Below are 19,477 nucleotides of genomic sequence, written 5' to 3' on the forward strand. Positions count from 1 at the left end.
AAGTCCAGAGGGCGCTGATGTGGGTTGGCAAATGTTTGGATTATACTTTTATAACTTCTCTGGGAATTAAAACTTTTCGGTGGCTGGCAGAACCTTTCGTTTTGGTTGTTTGGGAAGATTTTCAGAAGCTAAAAGATTTCACCATGTGTGTTTCTTCGCTTTGCGCTGTTCTGGTTTAAGCTCTTTTTTTTTTCCCTACAGAGGAGCCCAAACCTGTAATTCTATTGCCACAGATGCGTTAAAAAGAAGCCCCCTCCTCATTTCTGCCCCGTCATTGAACACAGCTTTCAGTAACCCTGAGCACAAGAACAGGAAGGACATTGGCAACTCAACTGTTAAACTGGTCTGTGATTATGTTTCCTTGAGATCACTCTGATGTCATCAGTGTAATCTGAGCCTGGAGCTTTTGTTCACACTTTAAATAGCAGTCCCGGAATGATTTTGCTACAGACTCTCTGGAGAGCCTGGGAGCTGAATTCCCGAAGAATCCCCCATCCATGAAAGCTAAGCCAAGCCACCCGGCCTTCAGCATGTCCACCTCGCTGCGAGTCAGCCCGTCCATCCACGGCTACCACTTCGACACAGCCTCACGTAAGAAAGCTGTGGGCAACATCTTCGAAAACATAGACCAAGAAGCATTACAGAGGCTCTTCAGAAACTCCGGGGACAAGAAAGCAGAGGAGCGAGCAAAGATCATCTTTGCCATAGATCAAGACCTAGAGGAGAAGACACGAGCCCTGATGGCTCTGAAGAAGAGAACGAAAGACAAGCTTTTCCAGTTTCTGAAACTGCGGAAATATTCCATCAAAGTTCACTGAGGACCAGAGGATGGATAAGGACATTATCCAAGAACGGACATTTAAAGACCAAGTGAGTCTGTAAGACCCTGACACGCACAGCATCTTGCTGTTGCCTCGTACGTTTCTCTTCTGTCAGGACTCCGGGACTCGGGGCAGGAGAGGAACAGAATGAACTGGTGACAAGGACTCCAACCAATTTCATGCCTGTGCTGTTCCAGTGGAGAAGTGCTTTCGGCAAGGATTGGAAAACTCTCCCTGCAGGAGAAAGACTGGCGCTGATGTCAGGAGGAGAGTCTGAACGGACATAATGAGAAGATGACAGATGGCTGAGAAAGACTGGCAGCCAGGGTCTCCTGGTCAGGCCCTAGGACTGAAATTCAACCTGAACTTTTTTTTCCTTAAACAAATTGAGCAGGGAGGAGGGAGAATGGAGAGGGGGATTAAGAGAGAGAATTCCATGCTGCAATCGTTTACTGAGTTTTTTATTTGAATGTTCCAAGTGTTGCCAAGATTCAATGTTGTCTATTGGTAGATTTTTTTTCTTTTTAAAGATCAGTAATTGATTATTTATTTGCATTTGTGACAATGCCTTAAAAAGTGCACCGTATGATCTAAGAACAAATTCAAGAAACTGCAGTATTTTCAGCATCTTGGTGAAACTGTACGCCACCTTCTGGTCTGTAAGGAGTTTTTAATGCATTTCAAACTGGTTACCCAAAAGTTAAAATAATAGGGTCCTTTATAATTCCAAAGTACTGTGAACAAATTTTATAGTTTTTTTTAATCTTCTGACTAATGCTAAAACATAATCTTAATTTCTTACAGTTACTGCAGTAAGCATTAGGAAGCGAATATGAGACACTTAATAGTTTATAAAGATGCTATGGTTTCTATAATTTATTATTCATGACAAATGATATGCAACCTTAATAAATTAATATAAACTTAGCTGCTCTTGGTGTTGGTGATTGATCTCAAAGGAAAACTAAGATGGTGATTTTTATTATAAAGTTTTATGAACTTTTCTAAGGATTTTACTCTAAGAGTAAGAGGTGCTTTTATATTGCTTGCCACATTTATTCAAAGAGAATTCTTGCCTCAAGTATATAGGAAGTTTCTCTGTCCCAACTTTAAACTATAAAATACGGACATAGAAATGCATGGATTGGCTCATCAATATTGTTGTTTATGTACGATAGGAAGTAAGTTGTAAAAGGCTGTTCTTTCCATATTTTTGAAAATTTTCCTCTGTGGCTATAGAGTTGTGTACATTTATTTCTCCCAAAGCAATATATTTGAGGATCAGAGTCTGAATTATGATCAAGATTTTATGGCTTATCAATGTTTATTTATTACAAACCAACATGGGAATAATACTACAGTCTCTTTGCTTATTCCCTCATAGAATTATAATAAAATATTTCTAAGAAGGCATATAGCAATGCCTGCTGTGCTTTCCTAGCAGAAAGAAATTAAAAAATTCTCTAGGAACTAAGTGTTTCAAAAAAACACCTTAAAAGGTTTTTGAAACTGCTGATCATGGTAAAAACAAAAGTGAAAAATCTGAAATCTTTTGGGACAGTTATATGCCAGGTTTTTAAATAGTACATTTTATAAAAAGAAATTAAGTAGTTAAGCCTTTTAAAATATTAATTGATTTGTTTACTACAGATAAATCACTCCATGAAAAAGGAATTTTTTACATGACAGCATCCATAAAAACCACAAATCAATATGCAGAATTCTGTGCATGCATGTGTGCGCATTTTTCCTGGAGGAGTATTTATCATTTCTATCTGGTTTGCAAAGATATCCATGAAACCAAAATAAGAATAAAAAAGAAACAGTTTTGACCAGTGGGAGGCTTGGTTAGTGATGGTATTTGGAGATTATCAAAGTGAAAGCTCTGGAAATGAGTAAGTCTCCTATCTCTGATAGGGCCTGTCAGTGACACATTTTCTCTGTTCATCCAGGATCCCCCAAAGACACTGATGAACTGCTTGAGAAAAAAAAAAATTTAGTAACTTAACTCCTCCAGAGAAGGTAACCTATTTCACGGTCCCAATGAAAGTATTCAACTTATTTTCTACTCAAGGGGTTTAAACACATCTCAGATGCTGAACAGTTGTTCAAAGGTTGCATTTATTACACATACTGTACTCATAACTATATTCTCTGCCTCTGTTGTTTTCAATAGAGGGCATGCGTATCTCACCACTTTTCACATAAGCATACACGAACTCAGTTATCTCACAGGATACTGCCATTATTTTCTGATTGCAAGACCATAACATGGAGGGGGCTGCAAATTAAAAAGCAATTGGATATGATCATGATCTATGATGGTGTAGAGAAGAATTCCTCTTCCTGTGGATTAGAATTCAAACGCTCTGTCTTCCTTCATGGAGAACAGAAGTTGGCATCAATGCACAAGGATGATTTTTAACTTCATGGTATTTTTTATTACTTCATATGAGGTGAAGGGATCCATCACTAGAACAGGTGGGATTAGTTCAGTTCAGAAATCCTTCTATGGAGCAGGAATGACCAACTGTATCTCAAGATAGCTCATTGTAACTGAAGAAATCAAAGCTGCAAGATGAAATTGTTCCTTAATACTTTTGTATCATTAGATCATAATAATAACAACTAAATTTCACTGAATGTTTACTATTCAGCCGACAATTTTCTAAGTGTTTTTTTTTTTTTTGGTGTGTGTGTCTGTGTGTGAGTTAAATTGCTTCTTTAGTACTGTGGTATAAAAGTATGTTTGTGCATATGTGTGTCTATGTATGTGTAGTCATGAAAGTGAAGCATCAGGAAGTCCAGTGAATTGATCAGTGACACAGTGAGTGAGGGTAGGAAGCAAATCCAGGGAGCCTTCCTTCCTAACCACTAAGTTAGACTGCTTCTCCACGAGGAGCTAAAATTCTCTTTCATCCTTTGAAGTGGCAAGTACTTATATGTTATTAATAGTAAGAAAGACAGGAAAGAAGCAAGGCCTCTGAGAAGTCTGACCTGTGTCTGTTTGTCTATTTATTGGGCGCTTGAACTCCATGAGGAATGCTTCTCAATCATTTTAATTGTTAAAGATTTCTCAGATGTAGCCTTTCAAATCTACAGTTACAGTAGCACCTGGTTAGCATCTCGGAACATAAGGTCACATCTGTGTTCTCTTCTGAGCTGACAGTCAAAGCCCTGGGTCTAGATTAGCTTGTTGGGGGAAATCAGAAACTAGGGCTTCATGGTTTTACTCTCTCAGTGTAGACCTCCTCAGCCACCCAGTCCCAGCCCACAGCAAAGGAGGGTTTGTATCTACAGGAGTCTCCGACAGATGAAGTTCACTGAGAAAGGGCCCAGGATATGTGCCTGCCTGGTATTTTTTTCCCTTTGTCCGAAGGCAGTCGGAGAATGTGACTGCTGTTCCCTTGGAGAGTCTTCCTAACAAACAGATGATTAAGCTGTGGTCTAGGAATCATGTCGGCTTTCAGAATGCCTAAATCTGCCCCTCTGAACCCCACATGAGGGCTCCCCAGAAGAGCTTGTAACTCAGTTGACTCCCTTTCCCACACTCAGGGAGCTCTAGAGTGGAATGAGGGTTTCTACCTTCTCCATTTGTGCAACAAAAATGTAGTAAGCACCAGTGTGGGGATCACCATGGTCAGAAAGCATCTCTAGTCTCCTTGTCAGAGAGCCAGAAAGCATTTTACAATGAATACAGTGAGATACACGATAGCAGTTTCAACAGGAAGCAATGGGAGCATCCGTGTCTGCGTGTGTGTGTGTGTGTGTGTGTGTGTGTGTCTGGAGAGTAGCAAAAACATTGAAGAAAACCTATCCCAACCTGAGGAGATCCCAGAAGATTCCATAGAGAAGTTTCACAGTAGAAGTTAGGAGGGTGGAGGGAAAAATGTCATTCTGGCATTTAGGTATAGTATTCGCAAAGGCAAGGAAGTGGGGAGACGGTGAATTGTATGAGAATTTCTGGGCAGTTTCTGGTTAGGGGGCATAAGCATTTGAAGCCATCATTTGAGAGGCAGTTGTGTCTTAAATGCAAGCCTGAGTGTTAATTTTACTCCAAAAGGAGAAGGAATCATGAAGGACTTTCAATAGAAGAGTAAGACTTACTGCCTGACCATGGATGGGTAACTATGTATGGGGCCTCATGAAAGATACAGTGAACATTTCCAAAAGTAATGCGTACCCTGACAGCCGAACACATGGAGTCTATAGTGATTTTTGTTTTCCAGACTTGTCTCACAGTGGGTCTACTCAGGTGAAAAGCCCTACATGACTTTTCACAACTCAACGATAAATAAGTAAGTATGTGGAAGCTGAAGATGAAACAGACTTTAGAAAAAAAGTGTTGGAGACAAGATTGAGGGGACCACAGACTAATTCCTATTAAATTTGTAAGAAATTGTGTCTATGTTTGAATCTTAGAATGTGTCTAAGAATCCTAACACATATTAGAATGCTATGCCATGCTATGCTAAGTCACTTCAGTCGTGTCCGACTCTGTGCGACCCCATAGACGGCAGCCCACCAGGTTCCGCCATCCCTGGGAATCTCCAGGCAAGAACACTGGAGTGGGTTGACATTTCCTTCTCCAGTGCATGAAAGTGAAAAATGAAAGTGAAGTCACTCAGTCGTGTCTGACTCCTAGCGACCCCATGGACTGCAGCCTACCAGGCTCCTCCGTCCATGGGATTTTCCAGGCAAGAGTCCTGGAGTGGGGTGCCAATGCCTTCTCTGACATATTAGAATATCATTCAACAAATATTATAGATTAATGGCTACTAAGCTCTCTCTCCCTTTGAATAACTCTTCTTCAAACAAAGTTTCTGGATATTCTCAGTGATCATTACAGACACACAAATGTGTCCTGGTTTAATGTATCCACACATTGATAGTGGATTTGGTTCAGTCATGTACTGACAAAACTACCTTATAGAATTTGGGAAATAAAAATCCTGTCCCAATAAGGTGCAGCAGTGCTTTTAAAAAAAGTGGATAAGTAGTTGGAAGACTTTTGTTGTGGGCACCTTCTTCCTCCATCTGTCTTACACACACACACACACACACACACACACACACACAACATACAGAGTCCCAGGAGGAACACAGAAGTTTGATTCCTGTACCTTTATTTCCTGCTCCGTGAGCAGCAGCATAGTATTGAACAAACACTACCAGAGTGAGTCTGATGTTCTGGGGTTTTTCCCAACTCTGCCTGAAGCAAATTCCTTTTTTTAATCTCTGGATTTCATCTGTAAGGGGAAAAAAAAATAGATCTGACTGGATGATGGCTGTGACTCTTAGATCTCAACTTCTACATACAAGGGAAATAACAGCTGTACCTACCATCTTACATGATAGGATTTCTTTCTGGATCTGTTTGTATTCCACATATGAAAAGGATTTCTCTTCACTAAACCAGAAGTCTAATTTAAAAGTTTTGGTCCTTACTAGTGGTCGCTGAAGGCAGAATGTGAGGGAAGTAACTTTGTGTGGATTCTTCTTTTTGTTAAGACTTATTTTATTATGTAAGTTTCAGGTGTACAGCATCATAATCTGACATCAGTATCCACTACAAAATGATCATCACCGGCAAGTCTAGTTACCATCTATCACCACGCAGGCGACCCCCGTTACCCGTTTCACCCACTCTCAACTCTCTTCCCTTCCTAGATCCCTCATTAGTCTGTTCTCTGTGAGTTTGTCTTTATTTAATTGTGAATGTTCATTTGTTTTGCTTTTTTCACAGCCACATGAGTGAAATCATACCATTTTTTCCCTGTTGACTTATTTCACTTAGCATAATACATCCAAGGTTGATCCACAATGTTGCAAATGTCAGCATTTCATTCTTCTTTGTGGCTGCATAGTATTCCACTGTGAGTGTGTGTGTGTGTGTGTGTGTGTGTGTGTGTCTTCCTTTAGTATATGACTAAAAAGGATATGATTTGATGGCATTGGTCAGAGAGTTTCTTAGCACATTAATTCTGTCCCTAATTGAAAAACAGACCCCAAAAGGGATATATTTTGAGGGGAGTTTAATTTCTCTTGGATTTTAATAATTGTAGTGTGTGTAGACTAAAGCTTCTGCTACTTTTCTGAGATTTCTTGGAATTTCCTTGAATTTCAGTCTGATATTTCTCTGCTTTGATACATACATATTTTATTAGGAGAAAAACATCTGCTCCCTACGTTTTCTTTTTATTCTCCTGCAGTTTTTCCACATTTATTATTCAAGCTCAGGTTTTACCATCTGAAAGATTTTGGAGAATCCTGCTGATCCTGGAGTCATAGGAGCCACAGCATCTGAAGTGCTATTACCAGAGCATCTTCTCCAACCAGTTTTGTGGGATACCTCCAGGAGGGCACTCATTTCCAAATCTACTGTTTTCAGCATCTCCTGGGGGGAATTTTAAAATCCACGTCCTTGAATTTAACGATTCAGAATTTCTAGAGCTGGTCACCTGTTATCGCTGTTCTTAAATCACTCCCCAGGTGATGTTGTTGCAAAGTCTGAACCAGAATCACTAACCCAGATTAAAGTCCCCAACTGTGCACAGTGAGGCTGGGGCTCATTTCAGTTCACTCATGTCTCCCCAGGTACATTGCAGTCCTCCATACAGTTTTGACTAATCCCACTGTTGACCCAACGTGTGCCTGTTACCTCATTCTGGAATTACGTGATGCCTCCGACCTCCTATTCAAATAATACCATTCTTCTGACTTTGCTCATAAATTCTACACTCCAAGAAATCTTACTTGATCATCATTAGCTGAACTCCCTTAAGGCATACAGTCTTAGCAGTGCAAATACACGTTTTTCAAGTGGATGGAAGGCCTTTCTTCTCCTAAATATATTTCCCACTTGCCTGCTATCCTGATGAATTCATTCCTTAAACTGGACAAGTCAGTCTTTTCAAAAAGAAGGTCTGGCGCTAATCACTGACAATCACTTATATAATCTAGCATCCTAACATGTGATAAAATGCTTTTGTCCTAAAAACAAGTATCCTCTGCTGAGAAGATGCGGTTTTCATGTTAAGGGGAGAATGGGCAGGGAGGAAGATTGAAACCAGGGATAAGAGAGCATCTGAACTGGGGAAGAACACACAAGTTAGTGGTGACCTGGAGACCTTTGATCTGGACTTCCTCAGCACTGGTCTTGCCTGTTAGAATGCTGATAGACAGATGTGCTATGTGGTGAACGGCGGGAAGATAAACAGTGCTTCAGGCGTAAGAACTGTCTTCTAATCCAGCCTTGGCCATTCAGAACTAAGTGTAAATTCTGAGTGAATTATTTAATCTCTTTTCCTTTATCATCTATAGACTATGGATTATAATACCTCCCATATTAGTTTCCTAGGCCTTCCCCAGTAGCTGAGACAGTAAAGCATCCACCTGCAATGCAGGAGACCTGGGTTCAATCCCTGGGTGGGGAAGATCCCCTGGAGAAGGAAATGGCAATCCATTCCAGTATTCTTACTTGGAGAATCCCATGGACAGAGGAGCCTGGCGGGTCACAGTTCATGGGGTCACAAAGAGTCAGACATGACTGAGCAATGAAGCATGTACACCCACATATATTAGTATACTAGGATGGTCATGATAAAGTATCACAGGTTGGGTGGCTTAACAATTGATCTCCTCGCGATTCTAGAGGCCAGACGTTCAACTTGTCAGCAGGGCTGATTTCCTCTGAGGCTTATCACCTTGCCATCTTTTGTCTTGTCCTTCGTGTCTCTGAAGTGTCCCTGAAGTGTCCCAGCACCGTATGGAATCTTAGTCCCCTGACCAGGGATCAAACGCACAGCCCCTGCTTTGGAAGCACAGAGTCTTAACCACTGGCTGGCCAGGGGAGTCCCCATACTTATTCTTTTGACTATTATAAGCATGGAATAAATGATTGGGAGTTAAATATCTATAAGGTCAAGATCCTTGGGGACACGTGTGGCACTATGCCTGTGGTTGAACAATGAAAAAGTTTCCAGCACAGAGCCTAACATGGAGAGAGAGTTAATAACATACACACAGCACGTAAGCACACGATATTTGATTTATCATCTGATTAATCTCTGAAATCAACACGCACTCCCCTGCATCCTTTTTATCTCCATTTCATCTCCCCTATGCCTCAAAGAGGGGTTCAGCTGGAAGGAGTCCACTGGAGTTGAGTCACTGAGCCATGGCCTGGGCCATGATTGTGTTGAAAGAGTTGGGAGGGGAAGGGGTTTCTGCCACTAAGCACTTTCTCTGCTTTTCCTCACACGTGAATGGTTTCAAAATGTTCAGTGGCAATGAACACGTTCTCTGAACATCTGTGAACAGAGTTTGCTGATGGCATCTAATTCTGTTGTTCTGGACAAAATTTGGGGGCCTCTGGTTATGGGTATAAGGCTGAAAAGTGTTGTTTTTCCATGACTCCTTCCAGCCTCAGGCTGGAAGACTCATGTACCATGAGTCACTGCCAGGTCATGGCCATCTCATCTGGGCAAGTTTGAAGAAGGGAGGGGATGAGAAGGTCGAGGTTTGAACACCCCAAAAAATAGACACACTGAAGAAACACCATGCTGATCTCCAAAGTGATTCTCTACCTTGTACCGTGTACGGCAAGAATTTCAGAAAGATGGCACAGATTTTAGAGGGTTTTCTAATCTGGAGAAGCATGGGAACCTTTGTGGAAAAAAGCCCTGTGGGATGTTTTTAGAAATGGAATGCCACAGGTTATTGTCTGGTTTCAGTTGGGAAGCTGAGGGGAGAAAAAAACCTAAATGTATTATCATACCGACAGCTAACATTATATTAGTGCAACATTAAGCAAGCTTTTCAAGACATGATTTGGCTAAAATAAGTCACCCCAGTGCGTGGGAAAATATGGAGACAAAATAGCAATCCGGGTGTCTGGTTTTTAAGTTCATCAGGATCACACTATACAGGCGGGGACAATTATTATCTTTTCCTTTTTGTTTATTTGGCTGCACAGGGTCTTAGTTGAGGCAAGTGGGATCTAGTTCCCTGAACAGGGATCGAACCTGGGCCCCCTGCTTTGGGAGCTTGAAGTCTCAGCCAGTGGACCACCAGGGAAGCCCCATCTTTTCATTCTACATACCTTTGGATGTTGAAGATGTCAACATCTCCACACTTCTGATGGGGTCAAAGGGCATATGGATTCTCCATCATCCTCAAAAGATGTCAAGACCAGATCCTGTATTAGCTTGATTGGCTTTCACACCTGTTCCAGTGAACCTTTACTCTTTAACAGAAGCCACGGTGGCTCAGATGGTGAAGGATCCTCCTGCAACGTGGGAGACCCAGGTTCGATTCCTGAGTTGGGAAGATAGCCTGGGGAAGGGAACGGCAACCTGGAGAATCCCATGGAGAGAGGAGCCTGGTGAGCTACAGTTCATGGAATTGTAGAGTTAGACACGACTGAAGTGACTAACACTAACTTACTTTTTTATAACTTTGTATTATTATTTTGAAGCTGATGTAAGAAACAGATTCATTTTCCAAGTCTAAAAATTCAACATCACTGTTAGGGAGGCTTGTAACCATTCAAGAACATGGGACAGAGCTGGTTGCTTGGACAGGACAGGGACAAGCTGGTTGTATTACTGCTCAGAACTCTGCTTCTCAGCTAAGAAAGGTCAGAAGCTCAGTGGTGGGGGCACCAGGGTTGAAAGACAGACTCGGTCACCTTAATCAAACTCACCACCTGTGTGTGAACAAAATCACTCATTTATTCCCTCATGGGAGAAACTGAACTGCCAAGCAGGAGGGCAAACGGTAAATGAAAGCAAAAGGGAGAATCAGTGTCTGGAGGGCATGTGTCAGCTTGGCTTTGATAAGATTTGAAGAACTAACCTCGTAGCAGAAATCTCTTCTCTGCTGATCACTGCAACATGAAGCTTTTGCTGTGTAACAAACCTTCCCAAGACTTATGGCTCAAAACGACAAGCGCTCAATTTAGCTCAGAATCCTATGGGGCAGCCTGGGGATTCTCCTGGCCTGAGATGACCTAGCCATCCTTGACTGGGTCCTCTCCTTTGTCTGTGGTCAGCTGGCAGATCAGCTGGCGGCTGAACAATGTGGGATGGCCTCATTCACACGCCTGTTGATGGGCAGGCTGTTGACCGACGCATCCACCAGAGAAGTGGGTTACCCTCCACTACTTTTTTTGCAATATAGCTCTCAGCGGCTCTCACCATGAAAGTTCTAGAGAAGAAATTGTCAAATTCTGCTTTTCTGTCCCTCCTATTTGTACACACAGTGCCCAGGATCCATCTTCTTTTGAAACCCAGTATAAGAATTTTTTTTTTAACCTTATTTCTGGCAATCACTCTGCAGGCTCACTTTCCAGTGATCAAATCCAGACTAGTTCACAAAACTCAGTCACTTATTTAAAAAGGCTTTTTTCAGCTCTTTCTGTTGCTAGTTAATTTCGTTCACATAAAACTAAGACATTCATTTAGAACTTTGGTTCACAATATTCATTCATTCATTTAGAAAAAAAAATTTTTAAGGACTCCTATGGCTAGCTCATGGGCTTCCCAGGAGGCTCAGTGGTAAAGGATGAGGGAGAAGTAGGAGACGTGGGTTCGATTCCTGAGTGGGGAAGATCCCCTGGAGGAGGGCACGACAACCCACTCCAGTATTCTTGCCTGGAAAATTCCATGGTGGACTACAGTCCACGGGGTCACAAAGAGTTGGACACGACTGAGCAACTGAGCACAACATGGCTAGCTCATTCACTCCTTAGGTGTGAATTTTACCAATGTCCTACGCAGCGCGTATTCATTGCTGGCTTTCTGTAACCCCTTCGTGAGTCAAGAAGGATAGAGACTTTACTCTTATCCCCATGGACCCCATGGCAGGGCCAGAGCAGTTGATAGGTGTAAGCAGAATACAGAAAAGCCCTGTCTGCTTGAACCATACTCTTTCATTCTTTATTAAATAAATAAGTGCATTGTCCCTGAAGAACTAAGCCAGTTCCCCTCCTGAAAACCACAGTGTTTGGAAAGGGTATAAAATTAACTGCTAAAAATGCCTGTCCTGTTCTCTGGGACAGTGGACCACGAGCCCGAGGGAGACAGACTGACTCAGGGCGAAGAATTAATGGAAGCTCGTGGCTCCTGCAGGCAGGAAGTGCTTTGATAGGCCCTTTCCTCTTTTTGTTACCAGGAGGGCCTGGACAATAGTCTCCACCTTGGAGCAGCTGTCCACTCCCCGTGTGATGATCGCAGCACATTTTCCTTGTCAGACTTGCAGTCGGCACCCGGGAGGGCGCAGGAAGAGACACACACAATGTTGGGGATCTGCCCTTGAGACTTGGAGCAGCATGATGGGTGGAGACGTCACCCCTAAGACACACAGCCGGCCCTTTGGCACACGTTTCCGGAAGGCCATCTGCTTCTGTGGTTCCTCTGACCTTTTGTTAGAACGCACCCGAAATTGGAAAGAAAGAACCAGGATAAAACTAAGCCGAAGGCAGTCCATTGCTTGTGAAAGCAAGTCAAACCAACAAGTCTTGGTTTAGCACCTAACGTGACCCCACTATTAGGGCTTCCCTGGTGGTGCAGTGGTAAAGAATCCACCTGCCAATGCAGGAGAGGCCGGTTGGATCCCTGGATGGAAAAGATTCCCTGGAGGAGGAAATGGCAACCCATTCCAGGATTCTTGCCTGGAAAATCCCATGGACAGAAGAGCCGGGCAAGCTACAGTCCATGGGGTCACACAGAATCAGACATGATTGAGTCACTGAATAGCATCAGTGATGAGTCCACTGTTAGGCCACATCTTGGCTGATGGAGGGAAAATGAATATGTTTTCAATGTCTACACAACTCAGGCACTTGTAGGATGCTGGCTAATGTCATGTAATCTTGTCAGTAGCTTTGTAAGGCAGGTTTTAGTGTCATCGTTTTATAAATGAGGGAACTAAAGCTTTGTGAGGTTCATCAACTTTTCCAAGGAGGCTCCAACCTCTAAAGAACACAGGAAAAGACAATGTAAGAATTCTGCCTTGACCTCATGTTTGGTTTGATTTGATCCCCAATGTGTTCCTTACTCTGATGCTTAACAGTTATTATTTCCCACTCTTGTATTCAGTGTCCAAGAGGCTCCATGAAACATGGAATCAGGAGACCTGGTTCTAGTCCCCTTCTGATAGATGCCGTAGGGTGAGTCACTTACTTGCTGGGTTTCCACCTCCTGATAATATAAGGGACCGGGACTAAGTGAGATCATTACCTTTCTAAATTCTAAATTTAAGCCTTCCCTGGTGGCTCAGTGGTAAAGAATCCACCTACCAACGCAAGAGACCATTGATCAATAAAAAAGGAAGTTAAAAAACATGGTCTGGATTTTTTTTTTTTTTTACAAAACATAAGGGTATTCCTTTTCTTGAATGTGAGCTTCATTCAATTTCCTAATTATTTTCAGGGACTTGCCAAATATTACTGATTTACAGATCTAAACTCCCTTGTAATACAAGCCACCGTGCACAGGAGTAGAAGCCATTTTGACAAAGGATGGAGAAGATAGAGTTTCAAAGAACGGGACTAATTCACAGCTAGATTTTGTGTTGGGAAAAGCATGGGTTGTCCAAGAAAATGAGGAGGAGTTGGTGTTGCTGGAGCCCAAAGAGTAAGGGTGAGAACAGCCTGTGCTGGAGACGAGGCAGGGCTGTCACCGAGGACCAGTGTCACGGTGACAGAGTTTTCATTGTGTCATGTGGAAGCAGAGACGTTGACCAAGCTCACACCAGAGAAGGCGCTGCTCTGGCTTGTGTTCTCAAAAGGTCAGCCTGGCAGCATTTAGTGGCAAGGGCCAGGGGGTAGCAATAGCTTGAAAGGGTATATGTATGTCTTTTAGGTGGCGATTGTCATTGTACATAAGACGTGGGATGGAGAGAAGTAGTTAGATGTTAGAGGTAATTGCAGCTGAGCCATCAACAGGACTTCAAGGCGCATTGGCTTTATCCTTTGTGCTATTTCTCTAACCACTCATTTTCTCCCAGCACCACGGTCACCCCACCCTGGGGTCTGTCACCGTCTACCGGAGCATGGCTGTTATTGATGGAGTTCATTGCCTTGAGCTCTTACCCTTGATGGTGTCCTTGACATCATAGCCAGACTTACCTTTCTAAAATGTCACTTCACACACAACTTGCCAGCTCAAAAATTTCAGTGTCTGCCCACCGCCTCCAGCAGCAAGTCCCACCTCCTTAGCCCGAAAAACAAAATACTTTGTCTTTCTTAAAGTACCTATTTAATGTACCTTAACAGGGACTCAGTAAAAATTATTTATTCAGCACCTATTACAGGCCGGATTAACTACCTCCAGCAACTTGTTATAAAGCATGTCTCTCGCTTACACTTGTACTCATCCTGTCTTCTGAAAATGCCCTCACCCTTTTCACTGCTTATGGAAATGCTCCTCTTCCTCAACCTTGATCAGAACTCATGTCTAAGGAAGCTTCTCGTGAGCCTTTAACTCAGACTAAGCACAGCTAGCCATTGTCTCCACACCCCAGGGCGTCTGCATGCCCTGCCTAATTGTTAGTAACCTTTAACGTGTCAGTGGAAGCATAAACCTTATTTTCGATTGAGAAGGTGCAGAGCTTGTTGCTGATGACATGATCAATAATGACATGCTTTGTTCAGAGCAGTAAGTTAGGCTTAGGGGCTTCAGATGCTGACAGGCAGTAGAAGGGGAAAACATCCACGCCAGAAGGGACGGTAGAAAATGCCTGGCATTCAGTAATTATTGAATAAATAAATAAGCAGATGATTGGCAGCCCCATCCAGCTGCAATATTGAACTGTAAGTAATTTGGCTCAAGCCAGCACCTTTTTTTTTTTTTTTCCTTTTGTTGGACCGCACTGGGTCTTTGTTGCAGCTTGGGGACGTCTCTAGTTGCAGCTGAAGAGCTTACTGCCCTGTGGCATGTGGAATCTTACTTCCCTGACCAGGGATGGAACCCACGTGCCCTACATTGCAAGGTGGATTCCACCAGGAAGTCCCCAGTGCCTCACTGTTAATGACTGCATAACTACAACTTAGATAGTTCTTTCCAATCATTTCTTAAGTACTTTGTTCAGGAGATGCAAAGACAAATATTAGTGGTGAATTTGGGGGAAGGTGGGAAGTGGGCAAACCTCAAAACAAACATCATAAGGCAGTAAGTAAGAAAAACACACACAATAGCAATATATCAGAAAAGAAAGTGGTAAACCTCCTGGGGAAATACAGATAGACTAGAATTTGCTCACATCCCAGTTTGATTGAAGGTAGTCCTGATTCTGCTGCAACCTTTCTCACTCCTTGTGCACCCTGTCTGCCATCCATACTCTCTGGACTCCAGACACTTTGGTCAAGGTTACTGTCTTCAAATAGGCCCACAGCTTACCTGGGAATCTTGTTAAAATTCAGGAGGCTTAGGAGGTCTGTGGCGAGGCCTGAGGTTCTGATTTACCAAAAAGCTTCCAGATGACATCAAGGCTGCTGGTCTGTGGACCGGACTCAGAGTAACAAGATTTCTGTAGTCTCCCTGAATACATCTTCCCCCATTTAAGTCTTCTACAGTTTTATGGGCTAAGTCAAATGTCTGCCCTATGAAGGTAGTTACTAAAATTTAGGACTGTGCTTCAGTGCTTTTTTTTTTTTTCCTGTACTCCCTGGCAGGTATTTCTCTCCAAGTCTTGTCTCCCAGTTTCTCCCCAAGGCATTAACTTCTTAAGGGAAGGACTTGGTCTAATTCATCCAGACTTGATCTAATGCACCCAAACTCCATGATGGTATCTGTTACAGAACTGGGGCTTCATGGATATTTGCTCAGTTGAATTTGAATTGAACTTAAATTATGACTGTGCTTGAAATAAATGTGCACATGTTCCTGAGTATACCCTATTCAATGTAGGAAAGTGTTAGTGGCTAAGTTGTGTCTGACTCTTTGTGACCCCATGGACTGTAGCCTGCCAGGCTCCTCTGTCCAGGAAATTCTCCAGGCAAGAATACTGGAGTGGGTTGCCATTCCCATCTCCAGGAGATCTTCCCAATCCAGGGCTCAAACCCAGGTCTTCTGCATTGCAGGCAGATTCTTTACTGTCTGAGCCACCAGGGAAGACTAACCTCATCAACATAGGAAGACCAGATCTAAGTACATAGAAGAACCAAGTCATTTTAATATTGTATCACTGTGAATTATAATGAAACATGAATTCTAGTTATCAGAGTGGGCGCAGTCACCCAGAAAATAAACTTAATGAAAGCAAGACTTTTTTTTTTTCATGTAAGTCACTAGGTCCTCAAAGGCTAAGCCTGGGCCTTGCACCTAGTAAATAATAAGTATCTGTTGAATGCTCAGTGAATGGAGAAAGAGGATATTAAATCAATTTCATGAATAATCATAATGTCAGTCCCTAGAAAATGAAATAAGTGAAGCCCTATTAAGATCTTCATGTTTCTGAAATAAAGTAAAACCAAACAATATTTAGGACATTTCCACTCAAGAGAAGAAAGGCCAAAAATAATTTGAAAATCTTCCCCTATAGTGAATACACATTAAGTAATAAGATTTTTTTCACTAAGTGTATCTGCATACATAGCAGCAAAACAAAATCTAAGACATTTTTCCATTTGAATTATCTTTTCCCTAAAATACCAAATTGTTTTAGATCAACAAAAGGCTTTGTTTTTTTTCACTATTAAATATCAAGAGACCCACTTAATTGCAAACATAAACACTTTTTCCTTGCCTCTCCCTTCAATTTTGCTGATGAGGAAGATTTTGCAGCCTTACTCAGTACCAAAATAGCTCTGTTTTGCTGACCATTATCATCTTCACAGGGCAGAGCAATGGTAATGAACTTAAGACACAGGAAGTTTACCATCTCACAGGATAAAAATAGAATTTCTTGTAACCAAGATACCTCTCCCACAAAGGAAAAGCGACTAGAAATTTTTTTCTTTTTTTATTAATTGACAGAGAGTTGATTTCCAATATTATATTAGTTTCAGGTATACACCATAGTAATTCAGTATTTTTACAGCTTATATTGCATTAAAGTTTCTTACAAGATAAAAGTTATAATTTCCTGTGCTATGTAAGGTGTCTTTACAACTAGAATTTTTATTTTCTTTAACTTGTTCACATTATTATTCTGTATTCTTATATTAAGGTATTCATGTAATTAATACTTGGTGCATATTTTTATTCTAATGATGATTTTTTTTAATTCAAAAATTTTCGTTGCCTATTAAGCATTTTAGTCAACATGGCTTAGCTGAAGCCATCGTTACAAACAACAAACATTTTAGGACTCCATGTTTCCTCTAAAAATTAGATAGTAACAATTATTCTTATATGGTAATCCTTTCTACTGTCATATTTTACTTTCACTTTTTATTTTATTAAAAAAAGCTTAATTTTACTGGAGTATAGTTGATTTATAGGGTGGTAGCTTCAGGTGTACAGCAAAGTGACTCAGTTACATATATACATGTATTCATTCCTTTATAGATTATTTTCTCATATAGTTTATCATGGAATATTGGGTAGAGTTCTCTGATCTATGCAGTAGGTCCTTGTTGGTTATCTGTCTTATGTATAGTAATGTCCATGTGTTCATTCCAAGCTCATGATTTATCCCTCCAGCAATCCCACTCTAAGCAAGCATATAACCAGAGAAAACCATAATCCAAAAGGATACAGGCACCTTAATATTCATTGCAGCACTGTTTACAGTAGCCAAGAAATGGAAGCAATCTAAATGTCCATCAACAGAGGAATAGATAAAGATGTGGTACATTTATGCAATGGAGTGCTACTCGGCTATAAAAAAAGGAATGAAATAATGCTTTCACTTTTCAAATGGTAATTTAAGAGTAGGGGTATGAGTCTGGAATAACATTTGCTGAGTACCTAGTGTAAGAGTGTATGATAAGTCGCTTCAGTCATGTCCTACTCTTTGTGACCCTAGACTGCAGAGCCTGCAAGGCTCTTCTGACCATGGGATTCTCCAGGCAAGAATACTGGAGTGGGTTGCCATGTCCTTCTCCAATGGGTCTTCCTGACCCAGGGATCAAACTCAATTCTCTTATGTCTCCTGCTATTGGTAGACATATTCTTTATCACTAATGTTACCTGAGAAGCCCAGGGTAAGAGTGGTCCATTCCATCTTCAAAGCTGTTCCCTTTCTGTCTCAGAAATGAGAAAACTCAAGACCAGAGCGGGTAAGTCACCTGCCCTGCAGTTGGGAAAATCTGACTTTTCCCGACTCCAAAGTCCAAGATGCACCAAGATGTCTTTAGAAAGCTACCTTCTATTTTATTAAAATGGTATATCTTTGCATAAAAAGTGTAGCAAGCTGGGATGTCTGTAGCTTTGGTAATATAATTTGGCTCATTCCTTCAATAAACATTTACTGGATTTCTACCGTGTAATTGCCAATAGGCTAAGCGCTAAAAATAGAGATAAAATATTGTGGTGTCAGGAGAGACAGACCATTCAAAGACAAATGCAATTTGAAACTGCCAACACTTAGCCGCTTTGAGTTATAAAAATGTCCATTTCAAATGACTTATACTAAAACTCATTATCCAATAAAGAGACTAGCACACTTTATTCTAATTATTCTGACTTAATATTTGGAAACAAAAACAATTACATGTTATTTCTCAACATTTTGACGGTGTTGGCTGTATACTGGATAAGTAAATAAGCCGTGTGTGTGTGTGTGTGTGTGTTCTGGTTAATTGAAAACCTGGATTTCCCTGAGAACATTGCACTCGAAGCGGAGACAGGACCTGAAGGAGCCCTCTCAGTGAGTTTCTGTCCCAGTTCTGTGACACTGGGCAAGTCATTTAACTTCTCAGCTTCATTTTCCTGATTCAAATAATGGAGAAAACTTCCCCTATTTCAGAGGTTCATTCTTTAATTAATGAGCTGGTGAATACTTACCCAATAATTTGTATTCTTCCCTGCTCCCAATCCCTTCCTCCTGACTTAAATGCGAAGACATTGCAACAGAAACAAGCAACCTTTCAGGTTCCAAGTACTTCAACTGTTGTATTTTATTATCTTTCAGATCCTTCTGAATGAATTTGCTCCGTAATTTTGCCATGGCTTAGTGAGGGAGAAAAAAAAGACAGTTTATCACCAGGCAAATTATTTTTTCAGAGGATCTCTCTGTGGCAGGGAGTTTTAGTCAGCCTGGAGCTGACTCACCAAATCCAGACCCTGGGGCTTCCCTGAGAAATGCACTTGGATCATGGAGGTTCTCTTCTTAGGGCAGGACTGACGTGCTGGAGCCAAATCACCCTGCCCAAGATGGTCTGCACTCAAGGCGTCTCCAGAGCTGACAGGAAATGATTCAAGCCCAAGGTTGGTCAGAACAAGTGTGACCATTTCCTCTGTGCATGAGATGACAAAGAACTTGCATCAGGGACCTTTCCTGAATAGCCTACTGATTTAAAGGGTTCCAAGTAGTATGAGATAAGGCACATCTTTTACGTGGCATACTTTTGTCTTCTCTACTTGAGGACAAGCAGTACCTTGGACTGTAAATACACCACTTTCTACACCACCCCCACCACGCTTAAAAGTGATGAGGCAAATTCACTCTAACTGGTGAGTGTGTAGCTCCTACACAGTAACATGCAT

General features: G+C 41.6%; 1 protein-coding gene across 1 annotated transcript; it reads left to right on the plus strand.

The window, feature by feature from the left end:
• Positions 1 to 434: 434 nt before the first annotated feature.
• TCIM (transcriptional and immune response regulator) lies at positions 435 to 1,748 on the plus strand. The gene has a single exon (XM_019953558.2). The coding sequence runs from the start codon at positions 498 to 500 to the stop codon at positions 816 to 818; it is 321 nt and encodes a 106-aa protein (XP_019809117.1). The 5' UTR covers positions 435 to 497; the 3' UTR covers positions 819 to 1,748.
• The last annotated feature ends 17,729 nt before the right edge of the window (positions 1,749 to 19,477 follow it).

Source organism: Bos indicus, chromosome 27 (assembly GCF_029378745.1).
Source record: "Bos indicus isolate NIAB-ARS_2022 breed Sahiwal x Tharparkar chromosome 27, NIAB-ARS_B.indTharparkar_mat_pri_1.0, whole genome shotgun sequence".
Taxonomy (NCBI): Eukaryota; Metazoa; Chordata; class Mammalia; order Artiodactyla; family Bovidae; genus Bos; species Bos indicus.